Source organism: Schistocerca piceifrons, chromosome 7 (assembly GCF_021461385.2).
Source record: "Schistocerca piceifrons isolate TAMUIC-IGC-003096 chromosome 7, iqSchPice1.1, whole genome shotgun sequence".
NCBI lineage: Eukaryota > Metazoa > Arthropoda > Insecta > Orthoptera > Acrididae > Schistocerca > Schistocerca piceifrons.
This window is the reverse complement of record NC_060144.1, coordinates 179,912,689-179,930,477: the sequence shown is the minus strand read 5'-3', so window position 1 is coordinate 179,930,477 and position 17,789 is coordinate 179,912,689. Positions and strand designations below refer to the sequence as shown.

General features: G+C 37.5%; 1 protein-coding gene across 1 annotated transcript in view; it reads left to right on the top strand.

The window, feature by feature from the left end:
- LOC124804605 (protein polybromo-1) overlaps window positions 1-17,789 on the top strand; it is a 334,390-nt gene that overhangs the window by 297,729 nt on the left and 18,872 nt on the right. Inside the window, exons 27-30 of the mRNA XM_047264803.1 lie at window positions 448-579; window positions 995-1,117; window positions 7,724-7,994; window positions 10,067-10,217. Coding sequence (XP_047120759.1) covers window positions 448-579; window positions 995-1,117; window positions 7,724-7,994; window positions 10,067-10,217 — 677 coding nt within the window. The remainder of the gene's footprint in view (window positions 1-447; window positions 580-994; window positions 1,118-7,723; window positions 7,995-10,066; window positions 10,218-17,789) is intronic.

The window sequence follows — 17,789 nt, the reverse complement described above, 5'->3', positions numbered from 1 at the left end:
TAAAGAGTGCACAGACATTGCTTCAATATCATGAAAGTATTTTCCATCACAGTGAGTTCACACTAGAATGTCACTTGCAGTGTGTAATGGGTCACTTATGCTGGGTAACTTATGTTAGATATTTTTTTTTTTTTTTTTTTTTTAGAGCCTCAGGGTGCTCCTACATTCCCCTCTATCAGCTACCCATCATTACTGTTTTATCACAAAAATGTACTGCTCTGTTTTGTATTTTGTTTTATTCTGTTGCCTACATATTTTATATTTTTTGATATACTTTTTCCTCTTATTATTTACATGCCATTTTTCGATTTTTAAATATTTTTGTTACTTAATTTTTTGTTTGTTTTGATTATTTTTTGTTGATTTTGATTGGTGATGGGTGTTCCTGGGAAGTTCAGTATGAGAGATCAATGTGATGAATGAGTGGTAGTGTTTGGCTGCACTTAGGACCAATCGCCATTGCTGCCCAAGATTGCAGGTGACCCTGAGGTGATGACAGAGGACTCTTTAGATGGTGGTCCACCGTCCGTAGGCTCTGGAGATACAACCACACCCTCTGCAACACCAGTTGCCAAGAAGGTCAGTTTCTGTGTCTTTGGCAAATGGTGATGTTCCATTACCTGCATGCATGAAACCTTTCCTGCTCAATATCAGATTTTTAAGTAAATTTTTGTGTGATTTGAAAATTATTTTCTGTAAATTGTAATTGATTGGTTGCTTTCTCTATGTTTTCATATTTATGGCAGTCAATTTTTTATGGCTATGGTATAGAATTTAACGTTGTCCTCATCATAACAACTTTATGTAGTTTGAAGAAAGAAGTGAACAATGAACAAAAAAAATACCATTTGCACTGAGAAGGCCTCAGATTTTGGTTTAGAAGCATTTTTCTTATTATGGGAAGATTTGTCACATCATTCTTGTCAGAGACATTTATGTGATTGATATTTAGACAAATATCATCTTTTTCTGAAGCCTTATGGTTTGATTCTAGAAATCCCAGGGTAAGAAGCTGGTGACTGGTTACATCCTTTATTCGGGAGATGTTCGGCGAGCAGTCCAGGCAAATCATCCTGATTCAAGTTTTGGTGAGATCAGCCGAATAGTTGGAAATGAGGTAAGTAATTTAGAGCTGTGATGCATTTTGATGGTTTTAATATTATAATGAGTGCACACCTGCTGGTTTCTCTATTTTGTATAATTTCTTTACTCAGTTGTTTAACAGCGTGTTGGATTGAAGGGGTGACGTGTAAGTGAAGAGTGAATGTGGTTGAGATAGACAAGGTTTGGTCATTTTTAGGGACATTAAGTTATAAGATTAAGTTTATAAAAATGGAAAATGCAAGCTGGAATAGTGGCAATATTATGAAAAGGATAGATTGCTACTCACCCTTTAGCAGAGATGCTGGTTTGCAGACGGGCACAACAAAAAGATTACTAAACACACAAGATTTTGCCCTGAAAGCTTTCTTCTGTAATAGACAACATACACACACAGATTCATGAAAAGGCAGCTTACACACACATGATAACTGTCTCTAGCTGCTGATGCCAGCCAGAGACAGTGGTCATGTGTGTGTGAGCTGTATTTGTGTGAATATATAAATGTATGTTGTCTGTTTCAGAAGAAGAGCTTCTGGTCAAATGATAACATGTTTAGTAGTATTTTTGTTGTGCCTGTCTGTGACTTAGCATCTCTACTATATGGTGAGTAGCAATCTGTCCATTTCATGATACTTTCAAGATTTTTCTCATGTTTCACAAGTAGGCTTGTACTTTGTATTGGGTACAGTTGGGCATGCTGAGATTGGTTTGCTTTGCCAACTAGATGTGGCGTGATCTGGTAGGTGATCACCTTAGAAATGTAACTTTTGTCATTTTGGACCTAGATCCACAAAGGAGTTAGGAAGGAAGCTTGTCCTACTAGCTGTATCCCAATGACAGAGAGTGAGTATGCAATTTTGAGTGATGCCCTGAGGTGGCAGCGAGCAGCCATATGGAATTGCTCTCCTACAATCCATAGTGGTTATGCATAGTGAGTGTATAGAGCGCAGATTGTCGGCAGTTTAAGTTTCAAGGCAACAATCTATCTCTTCTAAGCCAGTGCTCTTAGTTGGCACTTAGGCCACAATGAATTATCCCAGAACAATACAAGAAAATGTTTTTAATGAGATATTTGAGATGATAATTAGACTGATTCGTGATAAAATTTTAATCTCTTAGCCCCATCCCCCACAGCTCTTCTTAAACTTCGGTTACATGGTAAATCAGTCAAATCTAAAGGCCATGAATTACACTAAATACCTAGGAATTACAATTATGAGTAATTTAAATTGCAAAGAACACATAGAGAATGTTGTCAGGAAATCGAATCAGAGACTGTGTTTTATTGACAGAACACTTAGATTGATTTTGTTTCAGCCACGAAAATAAATCATTTACAAAAGATCATTACTATTATTACACTTTTGTAAGACTGTAATACTGATTATACAAGTTATCAATAATTTCTCAGTTAGTGGCATTAATGCGGTGGAGGTTATAGATTCCTCCCATAGTCCACATGTGTAGTGCTTTGTTCCATAAATCACTGATGATAAATGTCAGACATAACGTAACAAATGCTAAATATCTCAACCTGCAGTAGTCCACAAATTGCTTCATTACTCACTTCGTAACAGATAAATGAATTAATTGACAGCGTGACACAGTGGTAACTACATAAGGGCTACTATGGTGTTGCACAGCATCATCATCATTATTATTATTGCTACTACTGCTACTGCTACTATTAGTGGCCATGGTCAGACACAAAGCATTAACAACCTGAAGTCCTTCAATTTCTGCCAGTTTCGAAATAAGTAGTGCTGCAATAAAGTGATTTACAAACAGTAAGTATAGTGCACACATTTTAACTTGGTTAATTTTAAATGGGGTTGCTATGTGCAGATCAAACAAGTGCTGCAATGGAGAGAAGTAATGCAGGGACAGTAATAAACAGGAGCTCCAGCAATGTTTGCATTTCTTATCATGTAAGAAAAGACTTCTATTGAGCAAATGTTGCTAGCATCAGGTTCTTTCTCCTTGAACCAAGTTAGGAAGCACCCATCATTATTTTGCTGTCTTATTGCACAAGACCACTAGATTCTGTCAGCAGCAAGGCTGAAAAACTAACTCTGATAACCCCTCAAGGTTAACTACTTATCAAGCATTTAACAACCCCTAATGACAAGTAGCCACTTGACAATGTGACCACCACTTACTTTGCAACAATTATTAAAATATTTGATTGTTAATCACAGCCATTGCATCTGTCCACTCGATTTCATCAGGTTTCTGAAGTCAGTTGAAAGGTAGTAAGGTAGCCAAAAGCGTGTTCTGTCGATGTTTGGTGAGTAGATTTTTTTATCTATACAGTTACATTTCCATGTTAAATAATGCTATAGGTGTTTGAGATTGTGGCTTTCTTTATGGTTTAGAATCATGGCTTCTAAAATAAAACGCTTTATACTAGACCTCAAGCAGAAATGCAAAATTAGATAGAAGTTGAACTGAAGTTCATCGTGGAAAGACATTGCTGCTATGTACAGTGTTGGATGTGCCAACTGTTTATGACCAAACTGTAACACATACCTTCCAATGTTGCAGACATCTTCCTGGAGTACATACTGCCATTGCTTGCCATCATTTCACAAAATAAAAATTTTAGGACGTTTCATAGTGATAATACTACTGTATATGTGCACACTCAAGAACAAAGTTTTTTTAGGAAAATGAATGTCTCTTTGGATTTAACAAAGTATAATCATTATACTAAATTTAAGATACTCTGGATAATCTGGCAGTTTCACTAATCTGGTACTCACATGTGCAAGGAATGTCCGAATTAGTAAGTGTCTAACTGATGGCCAGAGAGAAGTCAATAGATCTCATGAGCCATTTTTGTGCCAAGTGTGAGAAATGCTGAAGAAGGAAATAAAAAGTGTGTGTGTGGGGGGGGGGGGGGGGCAAATTAATGTATTCCAGAAGGGGTGGGTGGCATGATGTAAAAAGTTTAAGAATTCCACCATAGAAAATGATTGTATCACCATATAGCGGATATACTGAGTCACAGACAGGCACAACAAAAAGACTGTTATAGAGTGAGCTTTTGGCTAACTAGAGCTTTGTCAAAAATAGACAACACACACATACATGTGCACGCACGTTCTCTCTCTCTCTCTCTCTCTCTCTCTCTCTCTCTCTCTCTCTCTCTCACACACACACACACACACACACACACACACACACACACACACACACACACACACACGCATGACCACAATCTCTGACTGCTGAAGCCAGACTGGCTTCAGTAGTCTTACTGTGTGTAAGTTGTGTTGGTATAAGTGTGTGTGTGTGTGTGTGTGTGTGTGTGTGTGTGTGTGTGTGTGTGTGTGTTTCCAAAGAAGCCCTAGTTCGCCAAAAGCTCACTCTCGTAAGAGTCTTTTTATTGTGCCTAGTGCCTATGTGCAACTCAGTATCTCCACTATATGGTGTGTAGCAACTATCCTTTCCATAGTATTGTTACATTCCATCCTGAATTTTCCATAGAAAATGATTGGGACTGTTTGGAACAGTGGGTGAACTCTTATCAGTCAAGAGCCCCTCAGTTTGGTAGTTGTACAGGATATAATTACATAGTGTATGCAGATGGAAATGGCATACTTGAGAAAACTAGTGAATTATCTTCCTTTCTGAATTTAGACCAGATAGTTACTCAGGTCCCCAGGCTGAAAAACCCGCGTGTAGTGATGACAAGGGTGGAGAAAGATTAAGGGAAATGTTTCAGATAGAGTAGGGGGTTCAGGGATAGTACATTGGTAAACTCTCCACCAGATTCAGTCCAGAGATGACTTGGGAAGAGTGAGAAATGTTAAGAAATAGATAATTGCAAGGTGCAAGTAAGATTTAGGGGAAAATGGGAACGAGGGGAGGGAGGAGAACAAAGATCTAAAAGGAGTCAACATATGATCATAATAAATAAAAAGTATGTATAAAACGTAATGAAATCAGAGTTCAGGGAAATTAGTATGAAGTGGAAGGATCTAAATAGTTTGTGCGGAGTGACAGGAACTTGGAGCTTGGAGTCATGCTGTAGAAAATGTTTAGTAATTACATACTAAGTGTTCCCAAGGCAAACAGTTCTTTGCCTGTTCATGTACCCAGTCAGTTTAGTGACTGTTGCTCCTATACATTGAAGAAATTCTGGAAGTTAAATATTATGTTTTCCTATTGTTTTATGTTACTTTTGAAACTCTCATAACGTTTGGTTTTTTGTGAATAGTAAAGTCATAAATTTATTTTTCTTCATGTTGCTTGTGATTTCTCTTTTAATTTTTCCTCATGTGTTTCCTCGTTTAGTCTCCTGTCATCTCCATTTTTATTAACACTCTTAAATTTTTTTGATGCCACTATTTATGTATTTATTCTTTGTTTATAGTTGGAAACATTGTTTTCTGAAATAGCAGTATTTATACATAACACACAGACAGGTATAATATGAAATTTAATCTCAATGAAATAAGTCCTCTGTTGACATAAACTTTCCAAGAAATGAGTTGTTCTTGTGGCCTTCATTGTGAAGATAGATTTGATGTAGCTTTCAATGCTAATCTATCTTTATGATCCTTTTCATCTCAGCATAATTACTGCAGCCTACATTTTTTGAACCTGCTTGTAGTACACACACCTTGCTCTCTGCAATTTTTTATCGCCACGCTTCACTCCATTATGGAACCAACAATTCCTTGATGCCCCAGTATGTGTCCTATCAGCTGCTGTTCCCTTATTTGTCAATGGCCTTCCAAATTTGGTAACACCGATTCCTGTCCGGTCACAGAAGTTAAGCAACATTAGGCTCAGCTAGTACTTGGATGAGTGACAGTCCGGGGATATGGCAGTTGCCATTGGTTTAAAGGACACACGAGTCACAGAATTAGCATACAATTGAAAGACTTGCACCAGGCCATGGTTCCACATGACAGTTATTTATTTATCCCTTCTTTCAGTGAAGTTGTCCTTTAAATTTATTTTCTCCACAATTTGATTCAATGCCTGTTCATTGGTTACCTGGTCTTCAGAATTCTTGTGTAGTGCCCCATTTCAAACACTTGTCCTATTGAGATACCTCCAGAAAAACTACCCAACTTATTTATTTATATTCTCTCTCACGTTTGCTTGACACAGTTAATTCATAGTGTGTTTCCTAGTGTTCTGAAAAGTTGTTTGCAGTCTTTACACAATATTTTGATGACTGACCCAACTTTATTCTTCAGGTGCTGTGGGTTGTGCTGTTACATGTACTGGCTACCTTGATTTTAACCAGACCATGAACTGTTGTTGACCTCACGCCAATGTTTATAGCTGAGTTTGATTCTCAACATCCACTATGCCCTTTGATGGTCTTTTTGTCTTCTAGAGCTTGTACTGATGTTCCATGAAACACAGATTCTAGCAGCATTTTCTAGCTCTGTTGGAGGTGCTGGCTAGCAATAATTTAATAACTTGAATAACAAATCCCATGCATTATTTAAATTGAAATCTTGGTGCCTGTTTATTAGATTTTCTGAAATCTTTATTTTTATAGACACTGTAATAGTGCTGTCCCAGAAACTTCATATTTGCTCAGTGATAATGGTCAGCATTACTACTCTAATTAATGGGGACAGTGGTTTCAATTTAAGTAACACTTGGGGGTCTGACACTTAATTTATTAAAATCCCACCAGTCATCACACCAATCAGAATTGGGAAACACTGAGAGAATTTGCATTTCATGGAATATCAGCATAAGCTCTGAAAAACAAAAGAGCACCAAAGGGCATAGTGGAAGTCAGGAATTGAACTTGGCTATAAGTCGCAGCTTGAGGCCAACAATAGGTTATATTTGATTGGAGTCCAAGCAGGGAGTGCACATAACAGCAAAACTTGCAGTACCTGAAGAAGATGCTCCGTTGGTTTTCAAAATATTGTGCTGGAAATGGAAGCAATAGCTCGGCAGAACACCAAAAGCACACTATTATGTTTTCTTACAGTTTATTTCTCCTTTCTTTTCAGGAAGTTTTTTTGTGGTATTTCCAGTTTGATTTTATATTCTCCTACTTATGCCATTGTCAGTTATTTTGCTACCCAAATAGCAAAATATGTATATTAGAATAATTGGATTGATAAAAAATCTACTCAACAAGTGGTGGCGGGAGAACACATAAATAAAATGTGTTATAGTTTACTAGCTTTGGAGCCAGTGGCTCCTTCTGGTGGAAAGGTTGAAGGGGAAAGAAGAAGGGTGAAGGAATGATGACATTTAGGAAAATGTGATAGTTTTCTGAAAACTCTATCCCTTTTCTTAAATCTCACCAGTCCTTTTCTTTCATGCCACTTCCTTCCCCTTCAACCATTTTGACAGATGAAGGAGCCACTGGCTTCAAACCTAGAAAACTGTAATACATTTTATTTGTGTGTTCTCCTACTGCCACTTGGGGAGTAGATTTTGTATCTATCTAATCACTTACATTTTCAAAAATTGATTACCTTCATTAAAACATATAAACTACTACCAGAATATTGTTTCCTTACCTGAGTCATTAACATCACTTAATTTAATCTGTTTACTCTGCATTACTTTGTTTACCTGTTTTGAATTTTGTCTGATAATGTGAAACCATTTGGTGACTGTTTTCCAGTGGCGTAATCTTCCAGCCCAGGAGAAGCAGGTGTGGGAAGAAAGAGCTGCAAAAGTTAATGAAGAAACTGCAGCAAAGTTAGAAAGTGAAAATTGCCCTTCACCAACTCCAGCAGGAACAGGAAACAGTGGAAATGCAGGACCAGATACTATCTATGAATGCTTGTGGGATAACTGTGACTGGCAGTTTGAGGATCAGACAGACTGTATTGACCACTGTGTTAATGAGAGTTCAGGTCATGTGCAGGCCCATTTTGCTTCTGCACCACAAGGTAGATTTATTATCATGTTTGCTAGTAATAACATTCTTCTCTCAGTTGTTCTAGTTATAGTGTGGAAGTAAATGTACTGCTGGCAACTTATAAATGTATATGAAGGGAGGGATGGGGAATCTGTTACCAAGTGCCATGGCACGAATAGATGCAAAGTAAGAACTCGAGTATCTTATGTCGTTGCTCCAGTTTATGTTGGAATTCACTTAGAGGAGTGCCATTTGTACTGGGGGTTCTTTCTAGATTACACAAATCCCCTGCCGCATGTTCAAAAGCTTCACTGATGTGATAGGTCTTCTGACCATTTAATCCTGCCACACAAATCTACAACAGGATCCAAATGAGTGGGTTACACTTTTTTGTTAACAGATCCCTTTACAAAATGTAATGAGGCCAAGAAGCCTGACAATTTCGGTGGCCTTGGCATGGATAAAAAAGAGAGAAAAGTTTCCTGCTGGGAAAGTTACATAACAAAATTTTTCCAGCATATGTTGGTGAATGCTGTAGGTTCTGATAGTGTAGCGGTGTATACATCTAATCTACACTTCAATCGTTCAGTGCATCACTGTATTTTCTGTTGTTAGCTTTACACCTTCCATTATTTATATTAGCGCATTTATAAGTCACTGCAAGTTTGATAAAGATGAATTGTCCAGTCAAAGCATCATCACACTTAACCTTATTTATTTGTGGCATGTAGGACTAAAATTGCAAGTTATGTTTTTCTCTCCACATGTGTGTTACATTTTCTTAAGAATTTCAACTAAATTATTATGTAGTCAGGAAGCTTATAAAAATCCTGCTATAGTTCATTGTTTCAATAAGGCGAATTCTAGTCAAAGCCCCTCAGTAGTCACTTTACTTGATGAAACTTGAAACACTCATTTTGCTGGCAATTACGTGTAGTCCTATCACCACCTTCACAATTCTGTGACAGATAACAATTGAGATGTTTAAATTTTCCCACCTATGCATTGCGAATGTTTTGAGTGAAATGCCCAGTCGATGCGCTGTTGTTTTCACGTCAATTCTACCAACATTGAGAGTTGTTTAGTTCTCGGGGTTTTGTAAAATTCCTGGATTCGTGTCTCGTCGCTGTGCAGCCTGTGAAAAGGATTGCAAAAGACTCCCAAATAAATTACAAAGTACAGTGCAGTTTTAATACCAATATATTTCCAGGACTGTGGTGTCTGAGCCTGGTGAACTGTACCGGTTACATCACATGTACCCAAAGTTGACATCAAACGACACAGAGTTCACAACAATCAACAAACGAGTGAGCCTACAATACATTTGCTCGCAACCCTGGCCAAAAAACGAGTGCCCCAAGGCGCCTGCGTGACCTCTATTAGACTTCTGTTAACAATTACCTACAATGAAAATTACAATTTTATGTAAAATCACAATTAAAAGTTAAACCGAATATGAGCTGCACATTGCTAAAAATTTACAGTCTCAGTGCTGAACAAGGTGAACCTATTTTCAACTTAGTTACGAGTTAATATAACATTTTCTGACTAATTATGTTACAGGTAACAATAACATTTCTAAATTTGTTTATAACAAATCAACTAGTGCCTGAATTTTAGTGCTAACATATATCGGAGATTCAATTAACGTGCTTTATTTATATGTTCTATTTAATTTGCTGTAGTAATTTTATAATGATGGGTTTACTGGTACATCCTGACCATGTGCTACATTTCTTTCGATTAGTTACAGTATTAATTTCACATTTATATTGTGTTTCTCACATAAGAACAATGATAATCAGCAAAGCATTGTTTTCAAATTATATGTATGCAGAAATAGTGGTTATTTTTGCATGTAATTTGGAAACAGGTCATTTTACAATTGGACAATTAGGACTGGTGTTTATCTTTAACGCTCTCCGAGGGGTTCTGATAGGTAGCAATGAGATATAGTAATATTTCACAATCCAATTCATTCACGGACTCACTCTCATAGTTAGTACAACAGTTCAGCCTTTTGTAACTTCCTGAATCGTGTTAAAGGTTAGTCTGGATTTTAACTTATTTGTTTTACTTTATATTTTAATGTCTTATTTGCAGATACCGAATATCAGTGTCAGTGGCGAGGTTGTGTGAGATTAAGGAAAGGAATGCCTCCGTTTCCAAGTGTTTTGCGCTTGGCAAGGCACGTGAAAGAGATTCACTTGCTCAAAGGAAATGGCCGCGCTGTTCCTCTTCAAGAACGTAGCAAGTATGTATTGATATGCCATTATATTGTTCATTTATATCTTACATCGCTGTTATAGTTTGTTTTCACTGGAAGCGAATATTGTTGGAGCAGTTACGTGTGGGAACTAAAATTTAAGACAATTTAAAGGATTCTAATTCTCCATGTTTGTACTTTCTATGAGGAATAGATCATACACTTTTGCAAAGCATTTAAATGCTGTTTAAGGTAGGTGAAAGTTGATAAGGACTCAGTTTCTTTTTTATTTTCTTCTTTACAAATGAAGTTACAGTTTGTGATTTGCATCTATAATATACAGAATGTGGTCAACAAATATACTAGTGTACCATTTGACAAGAAACTATGAATAACATCCAACTCAGTAGTAGCTGAGCCTCCGTTCTTTCTGTGATTCCCAATGGCTGTTACAGGAACTTTATGTTTTCGAGGACATCTGCACCACCGCAAACAGCTACCACTGCTGACACTACTGGTTGGTCATGCTATTGGTCTCTGTAATTTGTTGTGTAGCTGTATTAAACCTTTTGCTTGAAATAACATTGTGTGGAACTATGGCTGCAAAGAATGTGCACCATCATATTCACCTGCATATAAATGAGTCCATTGCTTGCTTATCCTAATGCATATGTGTAGGAGATGTCATTGAAGTGCAACTGTTACCCGCTTTCAGCATCCAAGTTTCATGCAAGTGCACAACTTTTATTTCTGTTTAGTGTAAAGCGAATGCCGTTATCTTTTCTTTTGTTTGAAAATTTCACAAGATTTGAGTAAACTTGTTCTGTAAAGTGACAATTTGAAACTTTGACTCCACATTTTAAATTCATTTTTGAGCATACCTTGTTTCTTTCAAATTTCATCTTTTCCCTAAAATTTGAAAAACTTATTTTAGTGAATTGTGGAAACAAAGTGTGATTGAGTCAGAGATTGAAACTTCCGGGGAGATTAAGTGTACTGGACTAGGACTTGAACCTAAGTCGTTGCCTTTTGCAGACAGTTTTTACCAAGTAAATTATATGGGCATTCCTCATAGCAAACGTCACAGCTTCAATTTGTCAGTCCCCTTTACAAATTTTACAAACTTTGCAGAAGCTCTCTGAAATACCATGCTGAAACACACAGTTGCAAGGAAATGATTTGTTCTAAATTGAGAGGCTGTTAGTTTGTGTACAGATGTTGTTTTCAGTTGTGTACTTCTGATGAAAAGAACCCATAGTTAACAAAACATGTGAAAATCAATTACAGTTACACATTTGCGTGTTATGACAAACAGGGAGTCCATAACAGTTTTGCCTTTCCTTATTACGAGGAATTACATTAACATGTGTTTTAATGTTTTCAAAGCATGAATATGCAATTTAAATTGTATACAAAGCAGTAGGTGACGGTAATTTTACAGTTCTATTGTAATATTCCATTCCTGCGAACCTTTCAATTGGAAAATGTTTTGCAGTGCCGATGCTAAAGAGCAAAACACTGCATGTGTAATTGTGTACTTTGATTGAATGCAGTTGTCAAGGTAGCATTCATTGGTCTGCTAAATGAGTAGATACAAGGGCATTTTTAAGGCAGTTTTCCAGATCGATTTGTTGCGTGGTTCTCCATTTCTGTACCATATACGCTAAATAATTATAGTTAGAATGTGAGAACATATGATACCGTATTTACTCGAATCCAAGCCACACTTTTTTTTCCGGTTTTAGTAATTTAAAAAAACCGCCTGCTGCTTAGAATCGAGTGCAAAGGAAGCGGTAGGTAACTTCTGCCATTGAATATATGTAGCGCTACACAGGCATGCTTTGCAGGCTCAAAGATAAATACTGGTGCCAAAACCTCTTTGTCAGTAAAAAAAAAAAAAAGTAGAAGACGAGCTTTTTTTCTCCACCCCAACTTTCGACCACTGCATTTTCATACATTATCCAACGAAGTAAATAGAAATTTCGTATTGTTCATCTTCGAATGTAGCAGCCTTTCAAAAATTCTTAGCAACAAAAATAAATTTCTTCACACAAAAATACCAACAATGCACAAGACTTTCGGATTGTTGCATGAGTTGATACGCTGGGGATCATTAAGATTTCACGTAACGCACCTATTGCATTGTGGAATTTTGTGAAGTGTTTTTTGGTGTTAGTGAACCATAATGAAGCACTTTCATTATAGTGCCAAATTCGAGAGGGGAGTTACTTCTTTTGCGGGACAAAGTTCTAATCGTGCTGCAGGTCTGCGATACGGGATTGATGAAAGCAGCGTCAGGCGATGGCGACTGAAGAGAGACAAATTATTTGAATGTTCAAGTAGCAGGAAAGTATTTAGTGAGCCAAAGTGTGGCCGATCTCATGCACTAGAAGTAATTTTAAATGAATTTGTTAAGGAACTGTGTCAGAAATTCCTGGCTGTGAATGCCGAAATTTCAAAAATGAAGGCACATGAAATTGCTAGAAAGCAAAAAATCGAAAATTTTAAGGCTAGTCACAGTGGGATTGATCTGTTTATGAAGCACTGGGGTTTTTAACTTCGGAGGTGAACTTCAGTTGCACAGAAGCTGCCGAAAAATTATAAAGAAAAACTTGTGGAATTTTAGTGCTTCACAATTGGGTGGTGCACAGAAAAGCAATACCTTCTTGGTCAGATTGGAAATGCTGACCAAACTCCCGTATATTTTGACATGCCATCAAATTATACGGTTGATGCCAAAGGTAAGAAAGACGTGTTCCTACATCGGGGTAAAAAACAGCGGATGTCCAAGACTTTACTGAAATCGGAAATGTTTCCAAAAACTGTAATTGTACGACAAACGAAACTGGGTGGTTTTCGGAGGACATGGTGCTGGAATGGGTTAGGCGTGTGTGGAATTGTCGTCCTAGCGCAACGCTTGGTTGACGCAGTCTGTTGGTGTTAGATGCATATGCAGGCCATACAACACCTGCAGTTAAACAAAAATTAGAGGAAAGCAGAACGGACTTGGCAGCAATTCCTGGTGGGATGACATCAATTCTGCAACCACTTGACGTCTGTTCGGATAAACCAATTAAGGACAAGCTTAAACGCATGTACATAGACTGGCTCGAAAAGCGACAGACAACCGACACCAACAGGACATGTAAAACGCACAAGTTTGTCGCAAGTGTGCCAGTGGATTTATGATGCATGGAAGTGTGTTCAAAATCAGACTGTGCAACAGGCATTTAAAAAATGTTCGATATCCAATGCACTAGATGGTACGGAGGACGATCCTCTGTATGAAGAAATGAGCAACAAAGAATCGAGTGATAGTGATTCAGAATCATGACCGATATTTTAAACATTTTGTATAAGATGTATTACAAACCTAATAAAATTTTGTTTTAAATTTCAGCATTTAATTTCTAAGTTATTTTCATTCTTATTTTATGTGTTGCTACTCTGCATCGCACAGGATAGAAAAGCATTGAGAGCTGCATCAAACCAGTCTACGGACTGAAGGCAACAACAACACACTCTGCATTTGAAGTCCTCACTAAAAATCTACTACGAAAATCCGACTGGCAAAACTGTTTGGGATGTATGTCAATACGGCCAACTCTACATTCTGAATTTTTTCCTGCCTGTGACAAGAGATGGTTGCTAATAGGAACTTTTATGAATCGTGAATCACATGCAGTATTCTCTTCACCATAAAAATAATACGAATGTAAACATTATGCCATGTATTCTTTCGTGTTTGCTGCTATTTCAGTTAAATCCTGTCTGCCTAATAAACTGCAAAACTAGAGTGAGACAACAGCAAATGCGGAAGAATATACATATCATGTCATGTTTATATTCGTATTATTCTTAGGCTGAATAGTGATTGTCAGAAATGAAGCACGGCAAGTGACTAGATTTTTGAGTATAATATGACTAATTTCTGTGCAGAATGTAATGTACTAAAGAGGCGTCTGCAAAGATTTTCAAACGGAGAAAAATTTTCACTAAATTCTCATTCAGAACATTTTCTATCATACACAGTTTATTATTTGGTTCTTGTTGATCATTATCAAAGGAAGCAGTAGTGTAATTAACAACAAATAGCAGTCTCTTGCCATTGTTTCGCTGATGAGACAATTCCCCTCTCTCTCTCTCTCTCTCTCTCTCTCTCTCTCTCTCTCTCTCTCTTTTTCTCTTTCTCTTTCTCTCTTTTAAATTGTAAGCGGCGGTAGCGCGCATGAAAGCAAGCCATGCCGCAAGCAGCGACAGGTTGTAAAAACCCATTATCAGAATGCGATAAACAATGCATGACACAGTACAATAATGCATTTTCAGTTTAGAGTGATATAAACACTTATAACAAAGAGAACGGCACTTATCAGATCAAAGCAAAATAAGCAATCGATTCAAAGCATATGAAAAAGGAAGGGTACCCATATAAATATGGATGGAGTGCCTGACACATAACAATGGCTACCTGGTAAACCTTAACTGCTAAGCTTACGACTCGAACCAAACTACTGTAGCTGTATCTTAGCCATTCGACCTAAATTGTGTCTCATGTTACAATGGACCAACTTTGTTTCTATTTGGAGCTGCGGTCCGAAACTTTTCTGTCCCCTTAAATTTGAGTCTCAAATTTCAGGCGCAGCTTAGATTCGGGGAAAATTTTTTTTCCCATGATTTCGAGTCTCATTTTTCCGGTGCAGCTTAGATTCGAGTAAATACGGTAGCTGCATCATTAAGTAATACAAATATGTATTGATTTTTGCATATTGTAGTGAGGTTGAGAAGCATATGCTGGTAGTAACAAAAATTCGCTCATGATGCTCAAATACTGACAACAAGTGAGTTTATATTAATAAATAAAATACACTTCCAAGTCCTTGATTTTTTGTAATCATCCAGACTTGAGGAATGTCTTCTAGAAGCTGAAGACTGAGATGAAGAGAACAAAGGAGATAATTGATTATGAGTGTCACACTCGTCAAACACAGCAGTATTTTAACCATTTCTAATCCCATTTTTCTACTCACCAAATTCTTCCCAACTCATATTTATTTTACACTAATGAAATGTTGGGCATCATCTGACATCGAAGCTGTAGTGAAAAATCGCAGTGTTGGGCATAGTCTGACATTGGATCCAGAAGGGTTAACACTGTCAGGCTGGAGACCTGATAGTTTTTCATCAGTAGTACACATGGGGTAAGGTCTACAGTCACACAAAGGAAACACTGCTTGTTAAAAGCTCTTAAGGGTGTCGGGGAAAGGGGGGGGGGGGAGGGGGGAGCGCAGCAGTGTGTGTATGTGTGTGCGTGTTTGTTTCGGGAGAAGAAGTTTAAAAAAAAAAAAAAAAAAAAAAAAAAATTTTGCAACACAGGTCATTATCCTGCTCAATGGTTATCAACTTACACTCCCATGCCAAAAAGGAAGAATGTGAGAAAACATGAAGATCACAGACTCCTCATCAATCTAATGTGCCATGCCTTGAAAGTAGTTCTGAAAATCATCCATCAGACATTGTTTGAAAAAGTGAGAAATTATTTGGTGAGACACAGCCGTGAGTATAGGAAAGGCTAAGGTACAAGAGAAGCAAGAGTTGGATTAAATGTTCTGTTGCAAAACCACTATGATTAGAATAAAAATATAGGCCTTTGTTCTCTTCTTATTGTTGTGGCTTCACAACCCTGTGTGGGTCTTTGCCTTCTTAACAATTTCCTTCCATTCTGCCCTCTCATTTTCTTTCCTTCCCATACTCTGATTCCTAGGGCTACGGTGCTTTGTTCCAATCGTCCAGCCATTGCTTACATTGTCTTCCTTTTAATTTTCTTGCTATTGGTTTCCTTGGGTAAACCTCCTTCCAGTTCTTGTGCCCTCCATTCTTAGGAAGTGTCCCAGCCAGGCTATTCTTTTAATTAGCCTCACAATGTCAGATCCTTGTATGAGATGATGAAACTCATAATTGGTCCTTGCTCTCCAGGTACCACCATTATTTTGGATTCCTCCATAAATTTTGTATGGTATTCTTCGTTCAAATATTCAGTGTTGGTTAGCATCCATACTTCACATCTATATGTAACCATTAGCCTAATCATAACCTCATATATAGTCTTTTTGAGCTGTCTGTTTACCATCCTAGATGTAATTAGCTTTTTACATGTAGGATAACACCCATTACCACTCAAGATGTGGGCTTTTATTTCAATGGACATGGACTTTACGTTATTAATATTAGCCCCTAGGTATTAAAAATGCTGAAAATGAGAACCTGCTGCTGACCAGTTATTCAGGTTATTGTCAATGTTCTGTGGAATTTCATGTATTTAGATTTGGATTCATTAATTTGCAGTCCCCTATGCTGTGCAACTATTTTCAGTTCTGCCACTACTTTCTCCAATGACACCCATTGTGTACAAATAACTGCAGTGTTATTAGCATATGCAGTCAGCTGTGTGCTCGTTATACTTGTGTGTTCAAATATTTGCAGTTTTTGTATAACTGATTCTGAGGCCAAATTGAAAAGCATTTTGGAAAGAGCATCACCTTGTCTAACTCCTTTATTGATATGGCAACAGTTGGTTAATTTCCCATCCATCAAAATATATTTGGGTGGTATGACAAGCCGATTTATATCTTCTAACATTTCCTATTTGGACTGTCAAAAGACACAATCCTGAAAGAAATCAAAGAAGAAGAAAATGAAGATCTAAACACATTTGTTTTTGCTGATGACATCGTGATTTGGGGAGAGACGGAAATGGAGGTTCAGAGACGACTAGATTACTAGAACACAAAATTTAAAAAATTCAAGTTAACTGTGAGTAGGGACAAGACAGTGGCAATGAAGATGAGCAGGACACCCAAACCATGTCACATCACACTGGAGGGGGAGAAGGTTGAATGTGTCAAAAGCTTCAATTATCTGGGTAGCATCATATCATGCAATGGAAGTTCCAAACTAGAAATCTTATACTGAATAACAAAAGGATATAGCTTCTTCCACCAAGTACGAAATTTAATCTGGGACAAGGAAGTCCCTGAAAGAGCCAAACAGACCATGTATAAAACTTATCTCCTGCCAGTCATGGTGTATAGTCTAGAGGCCAGTGTCATAAATAAAAGAGAAGAGAGTCAAATGCATGTGAAATGAAGTTCCTTAGGTCAGCTCTACAGAAAACTAGGAGAGACAGAGTCATAAATGATTATGCAAGGAGAGACCTGCAGGTGACATTGACTACAGAGGAGAGGGTGAGTGCTTTGAGATTGAAGTGGTTCGGTCATGTGAAGCGAATGCACCTGACTCAAACTCCACGTCAGTATTTGGAGATGGAGGTACCAGGAAGAAGACTGATTGGGTGGCCAAGAAAGAGATGGACAGGCCAGGTTAAGGAAGATCTCAAGAGGAGAGGAGTAACATTGAATGTAGCAGAGAGGGAAAAGCTATACCAGGACAGAAACTAATGGAGGCATATTGTTAACAAAGTTCCTACCCAGCTCTCTGGAAGGAATTCCTGATGATGATGATGATGATGATGACTATCGAAGATCTGCTTGAAATGCTTGTAGATATTGTTGAGTTTCATATTATATTCATATGCTATTTCCTGTATTTGTCTCAGTACTAATA